Raw genomic sequence first — 26,803 nt, 5'->3', positions numbered from 1 at the left:
TCTTCTCTATAAAACCAGTTCAAACCAACTGACAAGAACTTTTTCCCAGCAGCCATGCAAATCCCTGGGAGTCTGTGCCTCAAAGGAATTGATCCCCATCCCTTTATTCCTTCTCTCCTGGAAGAGCCACAATATTTTTACTCAGGAAAATAAAAGTTAGCTCTGGCTAAGACACCTGCAGATTGGAAATGACCTAATTAAAGATTCCTACATCTCTGGTATATTTATCAATTATTGATTCTATTGGTAAATGGGAAAACAGAACAAACAACAATTGCTGATTTCAGATTCTGGCTTGGACTGGGAGAAAAAAATTCCTCAGATCTTCCTTCTGCAAAGTTTCTGCCTCTCTTTGGAGCAAGGACAGGTGGAAATGAAATGAAAATATTTTCCTCTTAAAAGACCTCCATGCAGGTTTGCAAATAAACACAGGAGCAGCCACCCAGCGGGGGAACAAGATCATAACCAGCTGGGGCTGGGATGCAGAAAGGAGGAAAAGTTTTTTTAAGGATGGCAAAATGGATGTGTAGGAGACGGAATTACAGACGTTCCTAATAAGGGAAAGGAAAGTCTGAACTTCCTGTGAAAAACAAAAACCACAAACAAATCTGGGACATTCTCAGAGCCAGGGAGAGAGGAGAGGCGGGGCAGAGTCGGAAACTTTTCTTCGTCTCCTCTTTTATCCGCAGGGCTTTGGGTGAGGAGGGAGCAGAGCAGGAGGGAGCAGGAGCAGAGCAGGAGCAAACAGCGCTGCTGATGGTGTGGGCATCTCCATGGAGCTGCAGATGAAAGCCCCAGCAGCTTCCAAACTTTTTCCATTTATAAGGTGCACTGGATTATAGGGCACAGTGCCAGTTAATGATAAAATTCCAAATTATTTATATATAAGGTACACTGGATTATAAGATGCAGTATCAGTTAATAGTAAATTTTCAAACTATTTTCACATATAAGGCACACCAGATTATAAGGCACAGTACTAGTTAATGGTAAAATTCCAAACTATTTCCATATATAAGGCACACTGGATTATAGGTGCAGTACAGTTAATGGTAAAATTCCAAACTATTTTCATATATAAGGTGCACTGCATTATAAGGTGCAGTATCAGTTAATGTTAAAATTCCAAATTATTTCCATATATAAAGTGCACCGGACTATAAGGTGCAGTACCAGTTAATAATAAATTTTCAAAGTATTTTCACATATAAGGCACACTGGATTATAAGGCACAGTACTAGTTAATGGTAAAATTCCAAATTATTTCCATATATAAGGTACACCAGATTATAAGGCACAGTACCAGTTAATGGTAAATTTTCAAACTATTTTCACATATAAGGTGCACTGGACTATAAAGCACAGTACCAGTTAATGGTAAAATTCCAAACTATTTTCATATATAAGGTATTTTCACATATAATTATTATATAATTATAATTAGAACTGGATTATAAGGCGCACTTCCGGGTTTTGATCAAATTTTCGGATTTTAAGTGCGATTTTATAGCCATGAAAACACCATACATGTTCTGAGTTATCTCTGAGGTATCTCCACATGTGGAGAGCCCTGATGAAAGTCAAAACACGGCAGCAGGGATTTCTGTTTGTGCACAAAGTCAGAGGCTGAGCTCCACACCCTGAGCAGAGCTCGGGGCTCTCTGTCCCCCAGGCTGTCCTTGACACTGGGGACAAACAGGGCCAGCCTGGGTCTGGTTTGATTCAGGAAAATGGGAGAGCCAAGAAGGGAAAACACCCTCACCTTCAGCTGAGCTTCTCCTCTGACTTCTAGAGGATTTTTGCATTTCTTGGTGGGGATATTTAGAGATTTTTCTGGGTTTTTAGGCTAATTTTTTCCTGTTTTTTCCCCCCCTGTTTTTTCCTGGAATTTTGGCAGGTTTAGGGTGTTTCAGTGCAAATTTTTTGGGCCATTTTAAGTCAGATTTCCTTCAGTATTTTGCCCAGGGGCTCTGGGATTCCCCTGCCTGTCCTGGGAGCTCCCAGAGCCTCTCTGGCTGCAGGATGGGAGAACCCAGTGCTGCATCCATCCCTCCTCCTCACTCTGTGTCCTCTGTGCCTGCCAGGATTTGTTTTTGGAGAGTCCTACATGAACTTCTCCAGCCAGCAAAGCATCAAACCCAGGCAGTGCCTCACTGCCTCTGCCAGCAGGGCAGAAAAAAAAACAGGAAAAAAAAGAAAAAAACTGGAATCAAGAAGCTGTGGAGCTGTGTGAGCAGCAGGGCTGGTAACTGGGGCTCACAATCCCTGTCCAGCAGAATTCCCAGTTTTTCCTCCATCCCAGGGCTCTGGGGAATTTCCTTTATTCAGTGCTGAGCCTCTCCCCAGCCTGGTGCTTCCCCTGCTCCAGCAGAACAAACACAGAACCCAGAAATTCAGGGCAGGGACAGGGAACAAATCCCTGATCTCCTCCTTTTCCCCATCCTCTTCTTTCCCTTCTGTGCAGTTTATTCCAGTGAAATATCTGCTCCAGGGTAACTCACACCCTTCCCATTTGCTGCCAGGAGAGCCAGTCCTGCCCCACAGGACATTCCAGGAAGGAGCTGCTCCCATTTCCACCAAAGCAGCCACTCTTGGGGATGTTCTTTCCTTTGGAATAAAAAGATTTCACGTGCTTCTATCCTGGTAAACCCCTCAGCTGGGAAGGGAAAATGGAGAAAGGAGTCAAAATGAATATAAAATCTAGAACCAAGAACACATAAATCAATGAATCCACAATTTCCACAGTGTTTCCTGACAGGGAGCTGTGTCCAGAGCACAGGAATCTGCAGCTGCAGGAAGGAGTCTGAGACAAACAACAACCTTTGGGTTTCAAACTTCACTTGGAAAGTTTTACAGCTGCAAATAACACTGGCAGTCCTGTAGCCCAAGGGGGGAAATGGGGGTAATGAGAGCTCCTGCTGGAGGGCACGAGCTGGTGGCCTCTGGGACCAGGCAGGAATTTTTCCTGCCATTGACAGCATTGCTCAATGCTGGGGATGTTCTGCAGGAGTTTCACCATCCACAGAAGCAGCAGGTAAAAAACAAAGATCCTGCACTGGCCAAGGCCCTGGCTGTGGGGCTGATTTTGAATCCCCACCTTTGGTGGTTGAAGGCTTGGATGTTCTGAACATTCCCCATCCACTGACACAGGGAGGTTTGCTGGATCTCCTCATCTCTGGTGGGCACAAAAATCTCTCAGTGTCATCCTAAATTCACTTCAAATCCATCACATCACAGCTGTCCTTGCTCTGAGAAGTCTTTTCCACAGCACAGCCAGGCCCTTCCCTGCTTCTGCTGCCTCCAGATGAAACATCCCCTGTTGGGAGCTGAGTTATCAACCCCTGAACACCTGAATTTGCATTTTTGTGCTTTGAATGCCCAGTGTCTTCTGCTGCTCTGCTCCTCAGGGTGACCCTGCTCTTTCCATTGAGTGCCCTGACTCTCCCCCTGCTTTTGATGATAAAATCTGGGTAAGAGTCATCAGATTTTATCAGTCCACACTAAAAAAATGCACAAAATTGAGGCCAAAAATGATTCTTGAAGTAACTTCCTTCCTGCCCAGTGCTTTCAACATTTACCTATGGGATAAATCCCTTACCTCAGTTCTGTCTGTGACTCTCCACATCCACACCAACCCCATTCTGACAAGGTCTCAGGCAGAATAAACAGATAAAAGCCCAGACACCAGGACTCAGGAGCCCCACAGAACATTTCCAGAGTGTTGAGGAGGTTTCTGGACCCAGCTTTCCCTGCAGGGCCCCAGCTCTGTGCTCATCATTCCTGTCAGGCCAGTTCAGAGCAGCTCTGCCTTCACTGCTGTGGATTAAGGGCTGCCTGAGCAGCTCTGTTCTGCTTTGTTGTTTGGAGATGGGGCTGCAGAGGGGAATGGATTTCCTCCCACAAATCCATCCTGGCACCCTGGGAGCCAGCACGGATGGCAGGGGAGGAAAGTGTCACCCAGGGAACCTCTGCTCTCTTTCTCATGGAGGGATCAACACTGCCTTCATTTCTCTTCCCAGTAATTAATTCCAGTGTATGATTAATTGTAATAACCATCAGTTTCTAATGAACACACAGGGCTCATCAGGGTGCTGCAGCACAGTTGTCCCAATTAAAATAACTGTAGAGTCCCTGAGCAGCGGCTCCAGCTGCTCCTCACTGATCCCAGCATGGCCAGGAGGAAATCCAGGAATTCAGCATCATCCCAGAGCCCAGAGCATGATTTTATACAGGAAAAGTCTCTTTTCATCCACCCCAGCTAGTTTATTTGGAGGGATGATTCAGATATAAAGCAAATAATCTGAAAGTTCCCAGGATCCACCATGGACTGTTCTGCTGAGAAGAAACATCCTGCTGAAAATGTCTCCAAAAATAAATAAAAAAAGACCCAACTTAGAACCAGACAATCACCAAATCATGGAATCCTTAAGGCTGAAAAAGATCTCCTGGTCAGGAAGAAACCCAGGAATTGCAGCATCAACCCAGAGCCCAGAGGATGATTTTATACAGGAAAAGTCTCTTTTCCTCCACCCCAGCTAGTTTATTTGAAGGTAAGTTTGTTCAAAATGCAGGGATGATTCAGATATAAAGAATTCTGAAAGTTTCCAGTTTCCATGGACTGTTCTGCTGAGAAGAAACATCCTGCTGAAAATGTCTCCAAAAAAAAAAGACCCAACTTAGAACCAGAGAGCCACCAAATCATGGAATCCTTAAGGCTGAAAAAGATCTCCTGGCCAGGAAGAAACCCAGGAACTGCAGCATCATCCCAGAGCCCAGAGGATGATTTTATACAGGAAAAGTCTCTTTTCCTCCACTAGTTTATTTGGAGGTAAGTTTGTTCAAAATGCAGGGATGATTCAGATACAAAGAAATCTGAAAGTTTCCAGTTTTCATGGACTGTTCTGCTGAGAAGAAACATCCTGGGCAATCCTGCTGAAAATATCTCCAAAAAAAAAAGAAAAAAGACCCAACTTAGAACCAGACAATCACCAAATCATGGAATCCTTAAGGTTTAAAAAGATCTCCTGGCCAGGAAGAAACCCAGTGGATGATTTTATACAGGAAAAGTCTCTTTTCCTCCACCCCAGCTAGTTTATTTGGAGGTAAGTTTGTTCAAAATGCAGGGATGATTCAGATATAAAGAAATCTGAAAGTTTCCAGGATCCTGCTGAAAATGTCTCAAAAAAAAGAGACCCAACTTAGAACCAGAGAATCACCAAATCATGGAATCCTTGAGGTTTAAAAAGATCTCCAAGGTCGAGTCCAGCCTGTGCCCAATGCCCACCTTGTCCCAGCCCAGAGATTTAGTGCCAGGTCCAGGCCACCCCAAGGATGGGGAATCCAAACCTCCAACCCCTGAGCTCCCTTTCCATGGGGAAATTGCTGCTGGTGCCCACCCTGAGCTGTTCCTTCTGCTCCTGTCCCCTCCTGTCAGGGAGCTGTGGAGATGTCAGGACACAGTGACACAGCTGAGAGTTTAATCCAGGCTCCCAGAGGGGTGTTTGTCACTTCCCCTGCACAGCTCCAGCAATTAAAACAAAACAAGGGATTGCTCCATGTGCCACCAGCCTGTGCTGCTCACAGCAATCAGAATTACACACTCTGTAATCACACACAGGGAAACAAGCAGCAATTACAGCACAAATATCTTAGTCACTGGCCTGATCAAAACAAAACCCAGGAATTCTAGCACCAAACACTCCGAGGAGAAGCAAGAAAGCTGCAGGAACAGGATGATGACACATCTTTGGACAGGGATTTCTGAGCTGCTCCAGCTCCAGACTGGGGTCCTGTGCTATAACAGCAATTAAGTTCCCATTAGGATAAATTTCCTCATGATCAGAAGCAATAGTTGTCATTATCACAGCAAAATACACAAAGGCAAGTCAGCAAACCTATCAATTAATGATTGTCTTCCATGCTGCTTCAAAGAAAACATTCTGGGAATGGCAGCAAGGAGCCAAACCAGGTAAAAAATCTGTAATTTCCAGGGCAGAATTCAGGATGTGATGTTGAACACAGCACAGACCCTGGCTGTGTGAGGCCATGAGGAGCAGAGGGGAGGATTTCTCAGTGCTCAGTCAAGGCAGGACCTGCAAGGAGGGTTTCTCCCTCTCCAGGATTTCCCAGTCAAGGCAGGACCTGCAGTGAGGGTTTCTCCCTCTCCAGGATTTCCCAGTCAAGGCAGGACCTGCAGTGATGGTTTCTCCCTCTCCAGGATTTCCCAGTCAAGGCAGGACCTGCAGTGGGGGTTTCTCCCTCTCCAGGATTTCCCAGAGCACTCCAGGAAGGCAAAATCTCCAAGGGAGAATCATTCCATTTCCTAAAGCACTGCAGGATGTCACACACCTGTGACACACAAAACAACACTTCTCAAACTGTTTGAAAATTGTTGAGTTCAGTGGAATGGTGGTGGGCAGTGAGACAAACACAGAAAAAGTGGGGGATGTTTGTGCCTGTGTTTGTGATTTTCCTGAGGCTGAGGAATCCCAGAGCTGCTCATTTTGTGAGGCTCAGTGGCCTGGGCTGGGCAGTTCTTGACTCCTTGGAGCTGTGGGCAGCTCTTCCCTTACTCATTTCCGTGCTGATTTACCTGCTCCAAGTAGGTGCAATGTTATCACCTCCCAGTGTTGTTTTAATGAAATTTTTGTGTTCTGCACTATGACCCAACCAAGAACAACAGGTGAATCTCAGGATCTGAGCTGTTGTAACCTCCCTCCTCCCCTGCCAGTCTCCTCCCCTTTGTTTACTGCAATCCCTCCGATTTTGGGATGCTCCAAGCAGGGCTCTGCCACCTTTGTTCCCTCTCTGGGATTCATCAAGATCCATTTGCATCCAGTGGGAGACTTCCCTGACCCAGGAGTGGCTGAGGAGCAGGTGGGATCAAGATTAAAACTCATTTACATCCATGTAAATCTTTGCCATTTGCCGTGCAAAAAATATCCTGTCTGTGAGATACAGGAAAACAGGGATCTGACTCAGAATCGATGCTATCGGTGCTGTCAAGATTAGAGTGGGGATTGTGCAATCCAATTTAACTCCCAGTATCACTCCTATGCAAAAGACTGTTTCATGCAGAGGTGTGGCCTCTGCAGGGATTGCAGCAAATCCTCACCACAGCTGGCACTTACAGCCAGTACAGTTGGGAAGCACGGCCAATTTTTCAGGGTTGATCCTAAAAGAACTTGATTGTTCCTCGTGAGGTGCAAGGAAAAACCGAGGGGGGAATTAAGAGGATGAAGCTGTCATGAAACTGTCCTTAAAGGGGAAAAAAAACCCAAATGAAACTGTCCTTAAGGGGAAAAAAAACAAAACAAAACAAAAACCAGAAAAGGTGAAAGCACTTTAAAAAAAAAAAAAAAAGTAGAAGAAGAAAAAAAGTTTTTTTCCCACAGGAAACTTCCATCAGTGTTGTATTTTCCCTAAGGACATTTCTGTATCTGTCACCAGAAATTCCTGCTGTCAGCGGGAATGCAGCAGCCCAGAGCACAGGGCTGGGCTCTGGTGGGATGGAAACCGCAGCTGCTTTAACCACCAGCTCACCTTGCCTATAGTGAGCACCTTGTTTATGCAATAAATCCAATTTTGTCTGCAGGAAAAATGTTGTTGGGAGGGCAAAGGGAGCTGCTGTTTTCACAAGCAAATGCCTGCTGCCTAATCAAGGCTGAGAGAGGCATTTCACTCCCAGAGGGGTGAGAAGTGCCAAAAGTGAGGTGGGAATAGGGAAACGCTGCAGGTGGATGCCAAAACACCCAGAAACAGCAAAACTCTCCCAGCAGAGCCCCACAACCTGTGCTCTACAATTTGAGTGGCAAAAGAAACCAGCCTAAAAACCAGATTTCCTCCATAAAGTGAAATGACAGCCTAGAAAATTGCACTCCAATAAAAAGCTGATGAGAAGCTCCGCTGGGAACAGTTTTGCCCTACAGATAACTTGTCCCTCCTGACCTTAATGAATTCACTGGCAATTCTGACAAGCTTTGATTACAGGGGCACTCTGCAAACGTGGGTGCAAGTGCTGTTCAAAGGGATGCTCTTTGTCCTGGGGAACATGATGTCACCCTGCAAAGGGCCCTGTGGAGGCTGCTGCTCGTTCATTGTCTGCACAGGGAATAAAAAAGGTCGATGTGGAAGTAACACATGGCTAAGTGTCAGTGCCATTAGCAGTAATTACAGTGAGTGCCTCTATGATCCTCCTCTGTTATATTTGAGGCTTCATTTCATAACTACAGGTTTGGCTGCTAAAAAATCCTCTTTCACAAGAGGCAGCCACTGTTCCACTGTGCTCCCCTCTCTGTGTCCTCACTGGGCTCAGACTGGGGGGAAGCTGCAGCACTCACTGCCTGTTCTACACCCGATTTAAGGCAAAAATGGGGATTTTAAACCACCCAAGTGCAGGGGCAATGTGATTTTAAATCACCCAAGGGCCCTGACGTTCTGCTTTTTGTGCAGGTCCAACTCTCCTCCAGACAGGAGGAAAGGTTTCCTGTGCCTCCTCTTGCTGGGTAAGGGCACAAAGAAATGAGATGCAGAGGGCGTGGAGTGGGAAAAGGAACGGGATTTGGGATTTGTTCTGATGCAGGGAATCACTGGTGGGGCATGGGGGGTCAGCACCCAGGAGGGACAGAAATTCCCTCTGTGTGTGTGTGTCAGAGAGCCCTGAACATCTCTGGGGGCTCAGAACTATCCCCTGCCCCAGAGAGGGATGGAAATTCCCTCTGTGTGTGCTCAGAGAGCTCTGAACATCTCTGGGGGCTCAGAACCATCCCCTGCCACACACAGGGACAGAGAATCTGTGTGTGTGTGTGTGTGCTTAGAGAGTCCAGGACACTTCTGGGGGCTCAGCACCATCCCCTGCTCCAGAGAGGGATGGAAATTCCCTCTGTGTGTGCTCAGAGAGCCCTGAACACCTCTGGGGACTCAGAACCATCCCCTGCCATACACAGGGACAGAAATTCCCTCTGTGTGTGTGTACCCAGAGAACTCAGGACAGCTCTAGGGGCTCAGCACCATCCCCTGCTCCAGAGGGGGACAGAAATTCCCTCTGTGTGTGCCCAGAGAGCCCTGAACACCTCTGGGGACTCAGAACCATCCCCTATCCCTGTGTGTGTGTGCCCATAGAGCCCAGGACACCTCTGGGACTCAGCACCATCCCCTGCCTCACACAGGGACAGAAAATCTGTGTGTGTGTGCCCAGAGAACCCAGGACACCTCTGGGGGGCTCAGCACCATTCCCTGCTCCAGAGGGGGACAGAAATTCCCTCTCTGTGTGCCCAAAGAACCCAGGAAATCTCTGGGGACTCAGCACCATCCCCTGACACAGAGAGGAACAGAAATTCCCTCTGTGTGTGCCCAGAGAGCCCTGAACACCTCTGGGGCTGGGTCAGGTCCCTGCCCAGGCAGTGCCAGGACAGAGGGGATAGAGGGGACACAGGGGACAGAGATGCCCTGTCTGTGCCCAGAGAGCCCAGGACACTCTCAGGACAGGGTCAGGTCCGTACTCAGACAGTGCCAGGACAGGGGACAGAGGGGACAAAAGGGATAGAGGGGACACAGGTGACAGAGGACACACAAGGGACAGAGGTGCCCTGTCTGTGCCCAGAGAGCCCAGGACACCCCTGGGGCTGGGTCAGGTCCCTGCCCAGTTGGTGCCAGGGCAGGGGATACAGGGGACAGAAGGGATAGAGGGGACAGAGAGGACACAAGGACAGGACCCCTCCCCTGCCCTGTGCCCACCTGGTGCCCAGAGTGGGGCTGCTTGGTCCTGCAGAGCCACAGGAATCCACAAACCCATCACCCTGAGTGCCCTAATGAGGCAGGGTTAATTAGTGCAGCCCCTGAGTGCCCTAATGAGGCAGGGTTAATTAATTAGAGCAGTTAATGAACTGCTCCAGCCCCTTCTGAGATTCCCTCTCCTTGTGGTTGTAGGAGCTGCAGAAAACAGGAATAAACCCACATGGTTTGGCCAAGAAAAAAAAAAAAGACATTTTTATCCAATTCAAGGCACTGACCCTGTAGAAATGATGTAAAACTGCAAATAAATAATCAGCACTCAGACATTCAAGAAGTCTCTAACATACAGAGTGGGAAACAATTAAAAAAAATTGATTTTCTATTTTTGCTCAGAAAGAGGGGGGAAATTTAAAGGAAATTTGTCTCTAGTACACCTTCAAACTGCCACATTTCTGCACTGCCCAGCTCAGGGCACACATCCAAAGTTGTCTTTGTGTCCACAAACCCACCATAAAAAAAAAAAAAAAATAAATTAAAGCGCCAAGACCTGATTTTTTTCCTCCTTAGTTCCTTCCAAGAAAGGTTAGAGCTGAAAATCTGAGGCCCCTTTAAAAACTCCCCCTGGGTTGTTTTTGCAGGACAGGTGACACTTGGGATTGTGACATTTTTGTTGGCTGGTGGAAGGGGAAGGTGTCTCCTGCTTTTCTAAAATCTTCTCATGGCAGCAGCAGCCCCTGCCCTGCCCACAGAGAACTCTGCAAATCACTTCCAATTAAATGACAGCAAATCAAAGAATTCCAGTTGAGTTCTTTGATTCTCATTGAGTCTCCAATTCCAGTGGGATCCAAAGGGGTTTGAGTGGCTCATTTTGAATTCACACTTCACAAAATGTTCTCAAAGAAAAGGACATTAAAAAATTCAAAATTCCAGGATGGGTCAGGCTGGAAATGAGCACTGATGAGTTGGATCCAGGAGGAACCAGGGACAAATCCTGGGGCTGCACTGGGCTCAATTTGATGCACCCAAGGCTGGTTATAAAGATTTTGTGCTCCTCACCTCCAGGTTAACCCCAGACATGTGTAAGAAATATTTTTATTTGTCTTTTTAATTGTATTTTTAATGCAAACACGTTCCTAGAGCACCTGGGAGGGCATTTCCTCACTGTCCTCAGGAGCCTGGGCAGACCCCTCCTTATTTTAGGGATTTAAATCTCTGACATTTCACACTTCCAGTTCAGCTGGGAGCTTGTAAAGTCATTGAAAAAAAGTGAAAATCAGCAGCAGAATGAGCAGGAATAGGAAAGCAGGAATTTCCCTCTCAGCCAACTCAACTCTTGAGCAACTTTTTGTCTCTGACCATTCCCAAATCGCTTTCTTACAACATCAAAACTGATTTTTCTTTTACCTTATCTGATAGAGTTAAAAGAAAACACCCTGGCAATGCCACTGCATGACAAGGGAGGCTTTGATCATGTGGGGCTGCCAAGCACCTTGAAGTGTTTTCCACTCATCTGCCTCGGCTGATTGCATCTGCCTCTTCCCATGGAGTGTCCCTGCAGGAGCCACCCTCGGGGAAGGGGCACAGGGGATAAATTTTGGGCTCCTGGGCATTCCTGGAGGTTTTTCCTAGGAGGAACTTTGGGATTTTGTGCTGACCCAGGTGGGGTGAAAGTGCATTTCTGCATTTTGGAAAGAGCAGAGCTTTGCACTGAGCTGTGAACAGAGGAACGTCCCAGCAGGACAAATCCTCTCTGGGTGCTCCAGGTTTGGGGTTCAGCTCCTTGGGTGGGATCCACAATTCCACTGCAGTGCTGGGGATTCATCCCTCCCATCCCCTGCCAAGGCTAAAACCAGCTCTAACCCCCACCCAGAGCACAGATTTTAGACTCAGCTTTGAAAGATTCAGATTAAGGGAGCAGATACAAGTGGGACTCACACTGCTGATGAAATGCTGACACTTCAGCTCAATCCCTGTGTCCCAGAAACCAACTTTTGGGTTAAAAAAGAAGAAGAGTAACCCATGTGCATCAGCATTTTATTTCCTGCTAATGTTCTCCCAGTTATCCTGTGCAGCACAGACACCAAGGCCACCCCATGCCCTGCCCTCTGGGAATGGGATTCTGCCTTTGGGGGTTATCAGGGGTGGAGGAGGAAGCACAGGAGAAGAAGGCTGGGGTGCCATGCAGAGGATTCTCATTAATTTTGGAAGGAGTTATAAAAAGTGAGCTTGAAAGTGTGTCCTGAAGAGGAGGATCCAGCTGATTGAGAACTCATCTGCTTCTATCTCTTGGCTAATCGTGCTTGCTGCTTCTGCTGTGTCACTTCAAAGGCCCAGCACAGCTGGGAGGGTTTTCATCAAAGCTCCTGCATGTCTGGGGGAGGTTTTCCCCCCCATGAATATACATCACTGGAGGCTCCTTTTCCCAGCTTTTCCCATGCCTGTCTCTGATTGATCCTCATTTCATTCAGATGAGCTCTTCCTCTCTGGATGGCTAAAGGGCAAGAGACAGCTCTCTCCAGAGCTTTCCCACTCCCTGGATGCCTCTCCGAGAGATTTTCCTCTCATCAGAGTGGGGGAGGGAGGGAGCTGTTCAGACAAGAGATTGAGCCTTTAAATTAAATTCTTGTCATCTGAGGGCTGGGCCTGATAGCAGCGGGGGTGGGAAGAGTGTTCTCCCGGTATCAGGGCTCTGGCCAGATCCTGCTGGGGTGTAAAAGTGCCATGGACTGATCTCAGAATGCTGCCACCAAAATCCTGAGCTCTCAGAGGTGCCAGGTGGCAGCAGCCTCATGGTTTGTGTGGCTGCCCTGTGGGGCTGCAATTGCTCAATTCCCCTCTTTTTGCAGCTCACAGGAATTTCAAGCACTCAGCCAGGCTGGGATTTCACAAGAGCCCAGATCAGACCCTGGGTGCACCCAGCACGTGCAGAGAGTGGAAATTTGGGCCCCCTCCGGATCTGGGATGGGAGCTCACCCCTCCTGGAAATTCTGGGCCCGGTGCCACTTGGTTACAGCACGTCTGTCTGCTGGCTGGGGGCCAGGCAGGGCAGCCTCAGCTCAGCCTAACTCAGCTCAGCTCAACCTAACTCAGCTCAGCCTAACTCAGCCCAGCTCAGCCTAACTCAGCCTAACTCACTCAGCTCAGCCTAACTCACTCAGCTCAGCCTAACTCACTCAGCTCAGCCTAACTCAGCCCAGCTCAGCCTAACTCAGCCCAGCTCAGCCCAGCTCAGCCATGGCAAAGTGATGCTCCTTTTTAAAATCATTCTAGATCTCTGTGCAGTGCTTTATGACACTCAGAAAAGTGAGATGTGGGAGATTGTCAGGGATTATCCATGGCTGGCTGTCCAGTGAGAGTTTTCCCCATTCCAGAGGAATCCTCAGCAGTCCCTGTGTCCCCACAGCCTCCTCTCAGCTCAGAGTCCCCTAAACCCCACCCTGGACTTTACCAGGAAGGTCAAACCAGGTCCCCAAGGATGTGCCACCCTCATGGAGACACCAAAACCTCTCCTGGCACCCATAAATCCCATCCTGCTCCCTCCACTGGAGGGGCATGCAAGGCTGGCTCAGTTGTGGAGGTGTTTTATGGGATCAGGACCTTCCTCCCCACCCAGCCAGTGATGGGATTTTCCCTCTGCAGTCCCAGAATGGTTAATGGGATTGTGAATGGTTTATCACTTCTTTCACTGGGGTGTGTGGCTGGATTCACTTAGACACAAGCCCCTTTCTGAATTGCAAGTTGGCAACAATAAAAGGGAGAAGTCTTTAATTAGTTATCTGGCTAATTAACTTCTACAGCACTGCATAGCTTTGGCATCCAAATCCTGCAATGCAAAACATTGCAAACATTCAAAGACTTCCCACCCCACCAGGAAGCTGCTGCCACTGGTGGTTGCAGAGGAAAAGCATCTGCCAGGCTTGGCCTGGAAATCCTCCCTGGGCTCCCTGCACATCCTCACCTGCTCCTGCTGGTGCTCAAGGTAAAGACACAACATTCCAGGTTATGGAATCATGGAAAAGATCTTTAAGATTGTCACTGACCCCTCACTGCCACCATGTCCCCAAGTGCCACATCCACACAATTCCTGAACACTTCCAGGGATGGTGATTCCACCTCTTCCCTGGGAGCCTGTTCCAGTGCTTTGCACCCCTCTCAGTGCAGAAGTTTTCCTTAATATCCAACCTAAAACTCCCCTGTGCGACTGGAAGCCGTTTCCTCTTGTCCTGTCATTCCCTGGGAGAGGAGACTGGAACCACCTCACTGTCCCCTCCTGTCAGGAGCTGTGGAGGGTGAGAGGGTCCCCCTGAGCCTCCTTTAGTCCAGGCTGAGCCCTCCCAGCTCCCTGAGCCTCTCCAGGTGCTCCAGCCCCGTCCCAGCTCCGTTCCCTTCTCTGGACACCCAGCTCTGTGTCACCTCCCCTTCCCAATGCAAAATCCACACCAGACCGAGTTTATCTCCTGCTTGTGAGGGCTGGGCAGAGATCCCTGGGCAGGGTTTCGATCAGTACCAGCATTCCTGAGCCAGGACAGAACCCCCTGAGCCCCTGGGGCAGGAGATGCTCCCAGAGCTGGGATGACCCCAGAGCGGGCAGGGCTCAGGCAGCACACGAGCCTGGGTTAATCCTCTCTCTGTCGGGACTTGCAGGGTCCCCAGCAGTTTTCCCACGCTGCTGGAGGGGAGGGGGGGTTTCGGGAGGCTCGGTGCCCCCGGGCCCTTCCCGGGGCTGCCTCTGCCTCCTGTGGCCGAGCACGTGTTGAGTTCCCCTGGCTGTGTTCCCCTGGCTGCGCTCGCAGTTTCGCCGGGGCTGCGTGTCCAGGCAGGTTCCAGCTGCTCCAGCCCCGCTCCAATCCCACTCCTGCTGCTCCAGCCCCGCTCCTGCTGCTGCTCCAGCCCCGCTCCTGCTGCTCCAGCCCCGCTCCTGCTGCTCCAGCCCCGCTCCTGCTGCTCCAGCCCCGCTCCTGCTGCTCCAGCCCCGCTCCAGCCCCGCTCCTGCTGCTCCAGCCCCGCTCCTGCTGCTCCAGCCCCGCTCCTGCTGCTCCAGCCCCGCTCCAGCCCCGCTCCTGCTGCTCCAGCCCCGCTCCTGCTGCTCCAGCCCCGCTCCAGCCCCGCTCCTGCTGCTCCAGCCCCGCTCCAGCCCCGCTCCAGCCCCGCTCCTGCTGCTCCAGCCCCGCTCCTGCTGCTCCAGCCCCGCTCCTGCTGCTCCAGCCCCGCTCCAGCCCCGCTCCTGCTGCCTCCAGCCCGCTCCTGCTGCTCCAGCCCCGCTCCTGCTGCTCCAGCCCCGCTCCTGCTGCTCCAGCCCCGCTCCTGCTGCTCCAGCCCCGCTCCAGCCCCGCTCCAGCCCCGCTCCAGCCCCGCTCCTGCTGCTGCTCCTGCTGCTCCGGCCCCGCTCCATCCCCGCTCCAGCCCCGCTCCTGCTGCTGCTCCAGCCCCGCTCCAGCTGCTCCAGCCCCGCTCCAGCTGCTCCAGCCCCGCTCCAGCCCCGCTCCAGCCCCGCTCCAGCCCCGCTCCAGCTGCTCCAGCCCTGCTCCAGCCCCGCTCCAGCCCCGCTCCTGCTGCTCCAGCCCCGCTCCTGCTGCTCCAGCCCCGCTCCTGCTGCTCCAGCCCCGCTGCCAGGCTCAGCCAGGGGAGCCAGGGAAGGGACAGGGCTCAGGGAAAGTAGCACAAGCTGCCTGGAGCAGGGGATCAGCTGGAGCCCACTGCCTCATCCACACACCCCAGGGAAAATCTGGGATCCACCAGGATCCAAACTTGTCTCCTTTGGTGTAGGTTGGGCTTTAAGTGAGACTTATTTAACTGATTAGTGGTAGAAAATGATTTCTGCTCATTGAACTCAACCAGGAGTTCCCTTTGCCTTCTTCAGTCCCTGTGGGATCTGGGAATCAGCTGCACTTCCAAGGGTTGTGCCTTTAATGTTCCCCAGACTCCAGGATTCCACATTCTGTATTTGCACACCCCAGACTGCATCCAAAAAGCTGCAGGTCCTGGCCAAGGTAAACTGGAGCCAGCAGCACCAGAACTGCTGCCCTCCCAGCATCCCAAAAATGGGACCCAAACACTGTCCCATAAATCCATAGATGTGACCCAAACACTGTCCCATAAATGTGACCCAAACACTGTCCCAATAACTCCATAAATGTGATCCAAACACTGTCCTATAAATCCATAGACGTGACCCAAATATTATCCCAGAAATCCTGCCCTACAGGGTCTTTACAGGATTCCCTGTATCCCCCTCACCTTTAGGAACAGACTGCTAAATGTACACACTCTTTAAATCAAGTTTCTGTGCACAGGCAAAGCCCTGAGTTCCTGTCAAACCCTCCCTCAGAAGAAAAAAATAAAGCAGATGAAATGATTCATAGCACTTGTATGGGGAACAAAATTTATGGGTTTGTTTTTGCTTTTGCTTTTCATTTTAAGTCTTTTCAGGCTCAGATTAAAAAACAAACCAAGCCCATTCTCTTCCCTTCCCCCTGGTGACAGGCTGCCCAGATGCCTGTCTGGGTCAGGGGGACACTGCTGTATTTTTGTTTTACCATCCAGCATCACCCAGCTCTGCAGATTTTTTAACCTTTTAATTCTCATCCTTTGCTAATCCCATGTTTGCTTGTGAACCTTCCAGAACAATTCCCCTCAAATCCAACCAGCAGCAGCCTGTGTGTCAGGGCTGGTCCTGAGCAGGAAGAGGAAAAAAAAAATCCACAGAGCCACAGAAGAACAAGCACCACATTCAGAGCCAGAACTAAACCTCCAACAAAGATTTCCCAGGGGTGGAGAAGGAGGCTGAGGTTCCCTGGAGCCAGGATGGGGCTGCTGCAGGTGACACCAAAGTTGTTCTCTCAGTGCAAGAAGCTCTGGACAGGGGAGGAAAACAGGGACTTTTGCATTGTTTGAAAACTTTCTGCTCTTCCCCTAAACATCCCTGAAAATCAGAATGTTCTCCCTGAAAATTACCAGAACTGAGTGGGGTCTCACTTTCAGTCTCAGAATGTGTTTTGTTTAGTTTGGGGGCTAAGGAATATTTTCTCATGCTCATTCACCTGCTGCACTTATGGATCAGAGGTTTTCCATCCGTGCCAGGAATGCTCTGCTCTGATTTTTAATGGTTTTTCCTCCCTGGGCTCAATGTCCCTCCCCAGCTCCCAGCTCTGCCAGAACAGCTCTGGGTGGGCAGAGAGCAGAGGGAAGGAGCTGGGGTGACACCAAGGGGTGCTGCCTGTTTCACAAAACCTTTCCCAAAACCCAAGCACAGCCCCACTATCCTTCCTCACCCTGGATTTCCTTCCTCCAGGAGGGCAGGCACCCATCAGTCTGACTCAGGGCAGCTTGCAGGGTTTGCCCTCCTGTGCTGAATCATCTGCAGAGCAGGGAGGGAGGAGCTGGGACATGGGGGAGTCCCCTCAGTGTCACACAGTGACAGCCCCATCCCAAATCCCAGCAGCACAGAGGGATCCAGCAGGGAAAGGACCAGGCTGGGGTCAAGCAGGGTCATGGAGGGACAGCCCCATCCAAATCCCAGCAGCACAGAGGGATGCAGGATGGAAAGGAGCACACTGGGTCAAACAGGGACATGGAGGGACAGCTCCATCCCAAATCCCAGCAGCTCAGAGGGATCCAGGACCACGCTGGGGTCAAGCAGGGACATGGAGGGACAGCCCCATCCCAAATCCCAGCAGCTCAGAGGGATCCAGGATGGAAAGGACCAGGCTGGGGTCAAGCAGGGTCACACAGTGACAGCCCCATCCCAAATCCCAGCAGCTCAGAGGGATCCAGGACCAGGCTGGGGTGAAGCAGGGACATGGAGGGACAGCTCCATCCCAAATCCCAGCAGCTCAGAGGGATCCAGGACCAGGCTGGGGTCAAGCAGGGTCATGCTGGAGCACACTGCACATTGTGTCCAGCTGGCTCTTGGATAAGAATATTTGAGTATTTGTGCTCCAGTGCTTGGGTTTGCCCAAGGATGAATTGTGTTATCACCCTGTGTGTCCTAAAGGCATCACAGGGCTCCGGAGCAGGTCCCAGAGGTACAGCCCTGTGTCCTCCTGTCACAGCCCTGCTCCTGATCCCTTCCTGGGCACAGAGGAGGGCAGAGCTTTGGGTGTGCTGTGCCCCCAGTGCTGTGCCGGGACAGGGATTCACTCCAGGCGCTGCTCAGCACGAGTTCCAGCGCTTCCACAAGGTTTCAGCCGGGGTGAATTGGAGAAAAGTCTTTTGTTTGACAGGCAGCGACACCTCGTGGCACCGGCCACGCCAGCCCGGGTGGGGACAGAGCATCGGCATCACAGATCTGCTGTGACATCCTCCAGTGACATCCTCCAGTGACAGATCCTGTGACAGATCCTGTGACAGATCCAGCTGTGACAGATCCTGCTGTGACAGATCTCCTGTGACAGATCCTTCTGTGACAGATCCTGTGTGACAGATCCTGTGACAGATCCTGCTGTGACAGATCCTGCTGTGACAGATCCTGTGACAGATCCTGCTGTGACAGATCCTGTGTGACAGATCCACCTGTGACAGATCTCCTGTGACAGTTCCTGCTGTGACAGTTCCTGCTGTGACAGATCCTGCTGTGACAGATCTCCTGTGACAGATCCTGCTGTGACAGATCTGCTGTGACAGATCCTGTGACAGATCCTGCTGTGACAGATCTGCTGTGACAGATCCTGTGACAGATCCTGCTGTGACAGATCCTGCAGTGACAGATCCTCCTGTGACAGATCCTCCTGTGACAGATCCTGTGACAGATCCAGCTGTGACAGATCCTGCTGTGACAGATCCTGCTGTGACAGATCCTGCAGTGACAGATCTGCTGTGACAGATCCTGTGACAGATCCTGCTGTGACAGATCCTGTGTGACAGATCCAGCTGTGACAGATCCTGCTGTGACAGATCCTGCTGTGACAGATCCTGCTGTGACAGATCCTGTGACAGATCCTGCTGTGACAGATCTGCTGTGACAGATCCTGTGACAGATCCTGCTGTGACAGATCCTGCTGTGACAGATCCTGCTGTGACAGATCTCCTGTGACAGATCCTGTGACAGATCCAGCTGTGACAGATCTGCTGTGACAGATCCTCCTGTGACAGATCCTCCTGTGACAGATCCTGCTGTGACAGATCCTGCTGTGACAGATCCTCCTGTGACAGATCCAGCTGTGACAGATCCAGCTGTGACAGATCCTCCAGTGACAGATCCAGCTGTGACAGATCCTGCTATGACAGATCTCCTGTGACAGATCCTGCTGTGACAGATCCACCTGTGCCAGCCCCTCCTGCAGCCCCACATCTGGACAGATGTGCCAGAGGGGCCAGTGGAGCGCAGAGCTCAGCGTGGTGTTCACAGGAAATGATGATGATGATGACAATAATAATAATGATGATGATGATGACCATGATAAGATTCACCTCCTGTAAACTCTTACTAAAAATCACAGTCCCCGTGGGGAGGAGCTGCCCCAGGCACAGCCCTGGAGCTGCTCCCAGTCCTGTCCCAGCTGCTCAGGCAGCACAGGAGCTGTGGGGTGTTTGTGGCTCTGCAGTTTGGGTGCTGAAGGGGGATAAACCCTCCACAACTTTCATTTTGCTGTTTTCCTAAGAAAGGATAAAAATTCCTTTTTTTTTTTTTTTTTTCACAAGAAGGAGAAATTCCATGAAAATTAAATTAAATTAAACAGAGGTAGCAAAACCCATGGTATAAGAATTGGAGATTTTTGGAGGAAATGGTGACTTTGAGGCAGAAGCTGACACTCCCAGGCTCCAAGAGTTCAAAGGGCTGTGTGTGGGCTGTGTGTGTGATGTTTGTGGGCTGTGCTGGGCTGTTCTGAGCTGTTCTGAGCTGTTCCTGGGCTGTTCCTGGGCTGGGAGAGTTTTCCACCAGGGGAAGACCTGGGAAAATCCCTTCTGTCTATCCCTTTTGTGCCTCTCCTGTTTGGTGACTCCACTGATCCGTCCCTGCTGCTGGCACAGGCCTGGCATGGGAAAACAGGAGAGCTCAAGTTCCAGACCATGACTGGCCCAGGGATTTCCCCCTTTTCCTGCCCAGCCATTCCAAACACACACCTGGGCACACCTGGCAGGTGTGAAAGGACACCCAGCTCCTTTCATGTCCCCACACTGGCAGGGGCAGCTCCTGCCCTATCTCTGCACTTTATTCCCCCAGCTGTAAAGTGCAGTAATTCCCTAACTCCAAAACAACATTGTGCTAAGAGAAACTCTTTATCTCCTGTAAACAGCAGAGTCTCCAGTCTCTGTTTTTATTGTTGCCAGGTTATTAACAGCTCCCTGCTGCACTGAAAGCTTATTTAAGTAAGTTCTATTAATATTTCACAGCCACAAAGTACCAAAGGGCAGAGTTTACTGAGGTGTCTCCCAAGATGAGGCAGCTCTTCCCCTGTGCCAGCTCAGCTGGAGGAGGCAGCACTGCAACCTTTACCTCTCCTCTCCCCCAAATCCCTCTCAGCTGCTCCTGTCCCAGTCACACGTGCAGGGCTGGACCAGGAAGCGAGGCAGGGCGCATGTGTGCAGCTCCTGAGCTCCCCAGTCCTCTGGAATTCACACAGGAAACACAGTGAAAATGGAGCAAGGAGAGGCATGGATGGCAAGTGGGAAATTCTGCTTTGCCAGGAGTGGTTGGAGGGTGGGGGCACTGGTGGCTCTGTGCCTGCTGCAGCAGGCTCCAGGTACGTGCACACCTCAGTGCTGCTTTTCCTTTCACTGTGGGGCTTGGTTGGTAGGAGGAGAGAGAAATCTGAATCAGTTTAAATGGGAATGGTTTAATAAACTGGATTATTCCATGGTAAAGAAGATTCAGTTTAAAATCTGTCCATGGAAGGTGTTGAGGGCTAGTGATGGGCATAGGGATCTGCTGGGAAAAATAGGGGCAGGAAAATATAAAGGACAAACCTTCAGCTCTGAATTGCTGGCAGGATCTGCCCTGGAGGATTGGGATTGAATGAGGAGTGTGGGACTGCCCTGTCCAGGGAGCCAGGCAGAGTTTGTGGGTAAATCAGTGAAATGCAGTGAGACCACAGGAAAGCCACTCAAAATTATAAAATAGATTGTTCACACAAATGTCAGTCCTAATTCTCAAAGCTGTTGAGATGAAGATGTTTCATGAGAGATGAAGAAAACATTGCACCACACCTGCTTCCAGGGCCTGTTTCCAGCCTTTCATGAATGGCTCTGCCTCAATTTTTGGCATCACCTCAGTGAGAACCAAGTGGCACTTCCTGTCCCCGAAGATATTTTTAAATCATTCACAAAATTTTCCCTTTTGATCAGGTCATGTCCAACTTCTCCCTCCTCAAAACGTGACCCTGCTGTCAAAGGATTTTGCCATGATCTTGACCTGGGCTCCAGGGGAAGGCTCTCCCCCAGATGTGACCTACACTGTGAGATATGAAAGGTAAGAGCTCCCAAACCACATCTGAGCAAAGGGGTGACACTACTGAGCATCTTGATCTCCCTAATGATGAGTGACCTCCCACCAAACTAACCATGACCCATCTGGGAAATGTTCCAACCCCTGAGCACCGTTTGCTCCCCACCCTCCCAAACCTTTTCTCCCTTTACTCTGGAAACCACAGCAGCACGTGTTTAATATTTGCTGTGGCTGTTCCTTTCAGCCAGGATCGTCTGGATAAATGGATGAAGGTTCCTGACTGCAAAAACATCCCCAGGCCCTTCTGCAACCTGACCTGTGTCCTGCCCAACCTCTACGTTAAAGTTCGGGCTCGGGTGAAAGCGCTCTGGGGTCGCTCGCAGTCGCCCTGGGTGAAATCCCAGTTCAAGGATTACTACTCAGATGGTGAGTGCTGACATTCCCAAAACGGGCACAGCACACCCCACAGCTGTCCAGGAGCAGAGATTTGAGTGAGCACTAACAGGAATGAGCTGGATGAATCAGTTAATGGTAAAATTCCAAATTATTTCCATATATAAGCTGCACTGGATTATAAATCACAGTACTAGTTAATGGTAAAATTCCAAACTATTTCATTTATAAGGCACAGTACCAGTTAATGTTAAAATTCCAAACTATTTTCACATATAAGGCACACCAGATTATAAGGCACAGTAGTAGTTAATGGTAAAATTCCAAACTATTTCATATATAAGGCACACTGGATTATAAGGCACAGTACCAGTTAATGTTAAAATTCCAAATTATTTCCATATATAAGCTGCACTGGATTATAAGGCACAATATCAGTTAATGTTAAAATTCTAAATTATTTCCATATATAAGGTGCACTGCATTATAAGGCACAGTGTCAGTTAATGTTAAAATTCTAAATTATTTCCATATATAAGGCACACTGCATTATAAGGCACAGTGTCAGTTAATGGGGTTTGTTTCTTTGCAGTGCTGTATTTGTATTTTAATTTCCCTAGTAAAGAACTGTTATTCCTAATTCCCATATCTTTGCCTGAGAGCCCCTTGATTTCAATAATTTCAAAATTATAATAATTTGGAGGGAGGGGGTTTACATTCTCCATTTCAAAGAGAGGCTCCTGCCTTTCTCAGCAGACACCTGTCCTCCAAACCCGGACAATGACACAATTCCTCCAAAGCCCCTGGAACTTGCTAGAATAGATAAGGAATCCTAGATACCAAGGTTGAGCCAAATTCCTTAAGAATTTGGTCACTCTCCAACACTTTGGAAGATAATTGTCTGTGTAATTGGTCAGTTCACCTCTAGAACTTCTCACTTAGATTGGATGCTGTTCTTTGTGTAAACTTTTATTGGTTGTAGTTTGAATCCTCCCTGAACCTGTAAATATGATTCTGAGAGATCCCTGCTTGACCACCCTTGGCATGAAATAAAGATTCTTGTGGAACTCATCAAGTAAGGCCTCTGGTCTTTCTCTGCTGGCTGATGTGAGCTTTTCTGAGAGACAGCTAAATGTTAGCACTCTGATAAATACCCCCAGGGACCAAAAAAAGGAATTGTCAGTGCTGTGCTCTCCCTTGCAGTGGAACTGGCTCCCCCCAGGCTGAGCCTGAGCATCAGGGATGATTCCATCCACGTCAGAGCCTCCTTCCCTCTGCCCACCTGCGTGGAGAACCTCACCTGGAAGTACGACCTGACCCTCTGGGAAGCAGGATCTGAACACAAGGTCAGGAAATGTGGATCTTTTTAGATGAAATGGAGGAACTGAAAGAGCTTCAAGGTTCTGGGCAGGGAGGGAGGGGCTGGGTCCAGGTCTGGAGGAAAGGACTCAGCCAAACCTGAGCTAAACCAAAGCCAGAGACAAAAAGCAGAAGTGTGTGTGTGCATCCTTATTTTGGTTTTGGTAGTTCCCTATTTTTATCAGGAAGGGGAGGCTGCACTGCAGTCACTCAGGCTCTGAGGTTTCAAAGAACCAACCCAGGTGCCACTGGCAGCACTCCCTGAACCCATCAGCCCTGGGGCCACACAAGGATCCATGGGCTAAGTGATCCACAAACAGCACCCCAGTAATGAAAGAATCATCTCTCCAACCCTCTGTTTGTGTTAACAGAAGAAATATGAAGGTTACTTCAGGAAGGAGACGGTGACCATCAACACCACTGCTCTCAGAGGCAATTACTGCTTCAGTGCCAGGGCTCTCTATGAAAGCATCAGCCTGAAGCACAGTGAATTCTCCCAGCCTGTGTGTGTGCTGTTAAACCACAAAGGTATGGCCCTCCTCAGGAAAGGATGTGGGACACATCCAGGGGGATGAGGGCAAGACAAAGATTTCCACTAAAATCAGGTTTTCACCACAAAAAAAAAAAAAAAGCTTCCTGTTAAAGGAACTGGTTGGATTTTCTGGTGAACAGTTCCTGTTTTTTCTATAAATACTTTCACTGCAAAAAGCCAACCCTGAAATGTTTTCTGAACACCCTGAATATTGTATGTGTGTGTAGAGCCCATAATTCCTATAAAACACCACTCACAAGAGATTATTTCTGTCTTTTTCAGCTGTGGACTGAAGTTCCAATTCTGGCTGTGATCCTGCTGTCTGTCCTCTCCATCTCTGTGGGCAGCCCCTTCCTCTGCTGCCTGGTGAAACACGAGGCCAGGCAAAGGAAGATGCCTCAGGTTTTGGTAAGGCCCAAATTCTGAATCTCCTGACTCAGAGCCTTGCTGCTTTCCAGAGGGGAACTGGGGAGGAGTGGGGGGCTCTGCACTTCTCACTTTTACATTTTTAATTCCCATTTTTGCACTGCTCTTTCTTACATCCAAACTTTTCTTTTCACTGTCTCATTCCTTCTCCCTGGCAGGATTTCTCTCAATTTAAAGCTGCTGGACCAACCTTGCTCTGGGAGCTCAGTGAAAAGGAATTGTGCATTGATGAGCTGAAGTGCACAGAGAGGGCAGTGCCTCAAAGGAGGACAAACAGAGCTTCAGGAGGACACCTGCCATGGATGGCTTCTTTCCCATCATCATCATCACTGTCAGAGGAGGAGGATGAGGATGAGGATGAAGAGGACAGCAGCAATTTCATCCCATACCACAAAACACCAAAGAGACATCTCAGCTGTCAGGCAGCCCCAGCAGCTCTGGGGGAAAGCAGCTTGGGGTCAGGACCTGGATCTGTGGACAGAGGGGCTGGGCTTGACCTCAGAGCCCTGGGATTGCCCCTCTTGGCACAGAGGCAGGGTCAGGAGGACAGCTCAGGGTCCCAGGAGGAGACAGCCCTGTATCTCTGCCCCTCCTTGGGCAGGATATCCCTCACTGATGTGAGATTCCCAGGAGCCAGCGAGCAGGGGCTGATGGAAACAGAGATCCATGGAAACGTGGATGGTGAGAACAGGGAGGGGAGGCTGGGAATGAGCCCCCTGCAGCCCCTGCTGGGGGGGATCTGTGCTGAACCCCAGCACCACCCGCGCAGGAAGGCTCCTCATCTCTCCAGGGATTACCAGAAATCCATCAGGGATTACCAGAAATCCATCAGGGATTACCAGAAACCCATCAGGGACCACCAGAAATCCCTCATGGATCTGCAGCTCCACCTGGGCTCCACACCCCAGCCCAGGGAGGAGCCCAGCAGGCCCCTGCTCATCCCCCTGTGGAGCCTGCAGGTGGCAGAGGATGAGGGCATTGCCAGTGACTGTGACAGTGACAGTTTGACAGAAGGGACACCACCCGAGCCCACAGTGCTGAGTGATGATTTTGAGACATCAAATACCGAGGAAAAATATCACCCAAAGGTGCAATTCTCAGGCTATGAGCACTCACATTACTTGGGAAGGATCTAAAGCACCCAGCAGGTCTGGGGAGTGCCTGGAAAATGCTGGAGAGCTCCAGATCCAAGCAAGGATCCTTGAACAAGGACAAAAAACTGATGGCTGGTCTATCAATGGCTTTAGGGACACAAAAAGTGCATTTGACTGCTAAGTCACCTCTGCACTGTCACTGGTAAGGTGGCCAGGCTGTGGCACAGCCAGGGACATCTCTGAGGGAGCACCCAGCAAACAGGCACTGCCTGGGGGTCACCTGAGATTCCAGAACCAGGGAACTGCTGCATGGGGGCTGTGAAAGGCAAAAGCACAACTCAGCCCTGGGTGGGACCAGGAAAATGCAATTTTGTGCCTGCAGGTGGATTTGGAGCAGATTTGGAACTGCTTCGTGTCACCTTTGCTTCCCTCTAAGTGCAGAGCTTGACTGGAAGTTCCTCACAGAGATATTCAGCAAGATCTGGTTTTTGTGGGATGAAAAGTTCTCCACCTCATCCTGCACAATCACCTTCTGTGTTCCAACAGAGGGAACTGAAGCTAAAGGGTGCAGCATGTTTGTTTATTTATTTTTTATTTTATACTTATTGAAGCTGAAATTCCTGCTGTGCAGAATGTCTGAGAACAATAATATTTTTATATAAATCTCCATGTGTACTTGGTTTTGTTTTTCATAGCTACAAAGGGGATCTGCAGCTCATCCTGAAAACACATTAGCTTTAAAACAGGAACCTATCCTGGGCTGGAGTGGAATTCTGAGACTTCCCAGCCAGGTCACTGCAAAACCAAACTCTGAACAAGAATTACAGAATGGTTTGGGTGGGAAGGGATCCTGAATTGACCCCAGTGCACCCCTGCCATGGCAGGGACACCTCTTTATTCAGCTGTGCCAGGCCTGCCCACCCTGCCAGGGCAGGATTTCAGTGCAGAATCCAATCTGGATCTGCCCCCTGGCAGTTACAATCATCACCTTTGTCCCATCCCTCCAGGATCAAAGGAACCTTTGTGTGAAGGACTCACAGGAAAGCAAAGCTGGAACACAAAGAGGGAAACACTCCCCAGCCATTCCCTGCCTTTGGGAAGAGGGGAGGGTGTTGATGGAGGGTTTGAGAGCTGAAATCTTTTTGAGAATGGGGAAAAAAAGAAGTGAGGGGTGGTAGGAGGGACTGGGAACTGCTTTGCTCAAGCTGCACTAATTAAAATCCTGAATTAAAGTCAAAAGGGGAGGTGGGGGAAGGATTCACCAGCTGCATTGTTCCTTTGTCCTCTGCAGTGTCCTCAGCTCCATCCTGCATTGTTATCCCTCCAGCTCATTTGGAAAGACACAGACGATCCAAACACAATCACCACCCAATTTCTTGTGCAATCAAGGAAAACCCCCCGGGCTTTGACTTACAGGAAGCGCTGAAGTTGTGTAACCTCCACAAAATGATTTTGACATGTCCCAGCTCTGCCAACAGAGGCTGGCATCAGTTCCAAATCAGTTCTTGTCTTGTCCAGGGCACTGAGGGACAGGCTGCAGGCCAGGTGAGCTGGACAGGTGGGGGCAGCATCCAGCTCCTCATTTGCTTTCAGCTTCAGAGCTGTTTTCATCTTGAGAGCTGTTTTCCTCTGCAGAAGGGTCAGTGATGGGCACAGCACAGAGCTCTCCCTCCCAGAGCAGCTGCTCCAGCTCTCATCAAGCATCAGGGAATCATTTCCTGAGGAAAACTCCTTGGAGATCAAGTCCAGCAGTGAACCACCCTGTCCCCAGGTGCCACATCCACACATGGAGAGTTCACACCCAGCACTCAGCAGGTTTGCTGCAGCCCCCACACACCATGAAGAAACCAAAGTTTGAGAAAGTTTGGAAGATAAAACCTTAAT

At 49.8% G+C, this 26,803-nt stretch overlaps 1 protein-coding gene across 1 annotated transcript; it reads left to right on the top strand.

The window, feature by feature from the left end:
• The first annotated feature begins 20,329 nt into the window (after window positions 1-20,329).
• IFNLR1 (interferon lambda receptor 1) lies at window positions 20,330-25,321 on the top strand. The gene is made up of 7 exons (XM_033081029.1): window positions 20,330-20,414; window positions 21,016-21,139; window positions 21,360-21,541; window positions 22,712-22,854; window positions 23,239-23,400; window positions 23,682-23,807; window positions 23,984-25,321. The coding sequence occupies exons 1-7, from the start codon at window positions 20,330-20,332 to the stop codon at window positions 24,959-24,961; spliced, it is 1,800 nt and encodes a 599-aa protein (XP_032936920.1). The 3' UTR covers window positions 24,962-25,321.
• Window positions 25,322-26,803: the final 1,482 nt, after the last annotated feature.

Source organism: Catharus ustulatus, chromosome 26 (genome assembly GCF_009819885.2).
Source record: "Catharus ustulatus isolate bCatUst1 chromosome 26, bCatUst1.pri.v2, whole genome shotgun sequence".
Taxonomy (NCBI): domain Eukaryota; kingdom Metazoa; phylum Chordata; class Aves; order Passeriformes; family Turdidae; genus Catharus; species Catharus ustulatus.
This window is presented reverse-complemented; position numbering and strand designations above follow the sequence as displayed.

Bases quoted from the DNA above. Each gene is read 5' to 3' on its own strand.
- IFNLR1 (XM_033081029.1), top strand. From the start codon at position 20,330: ATGGCAAGTGGGAAATTCTGCTTTGCCAGGAGTGGTTGGAGGGTGGGG. The intron at 23,401-23,681 runs GCCCTCCTCAGG...TGTCTTTTTCAG, and splicing joins TGTTAAACCACAAAGGTATG to CTGTGGACTGAAGTTCCAAT. The intron at 23,808-23,983 runs GTAAGGCCCAAA...TCTCCCTGGCAG, and splicing joins GGAAGATGCCTCAGGTTTTG to GATTTCTCTCAATTTAAAGC.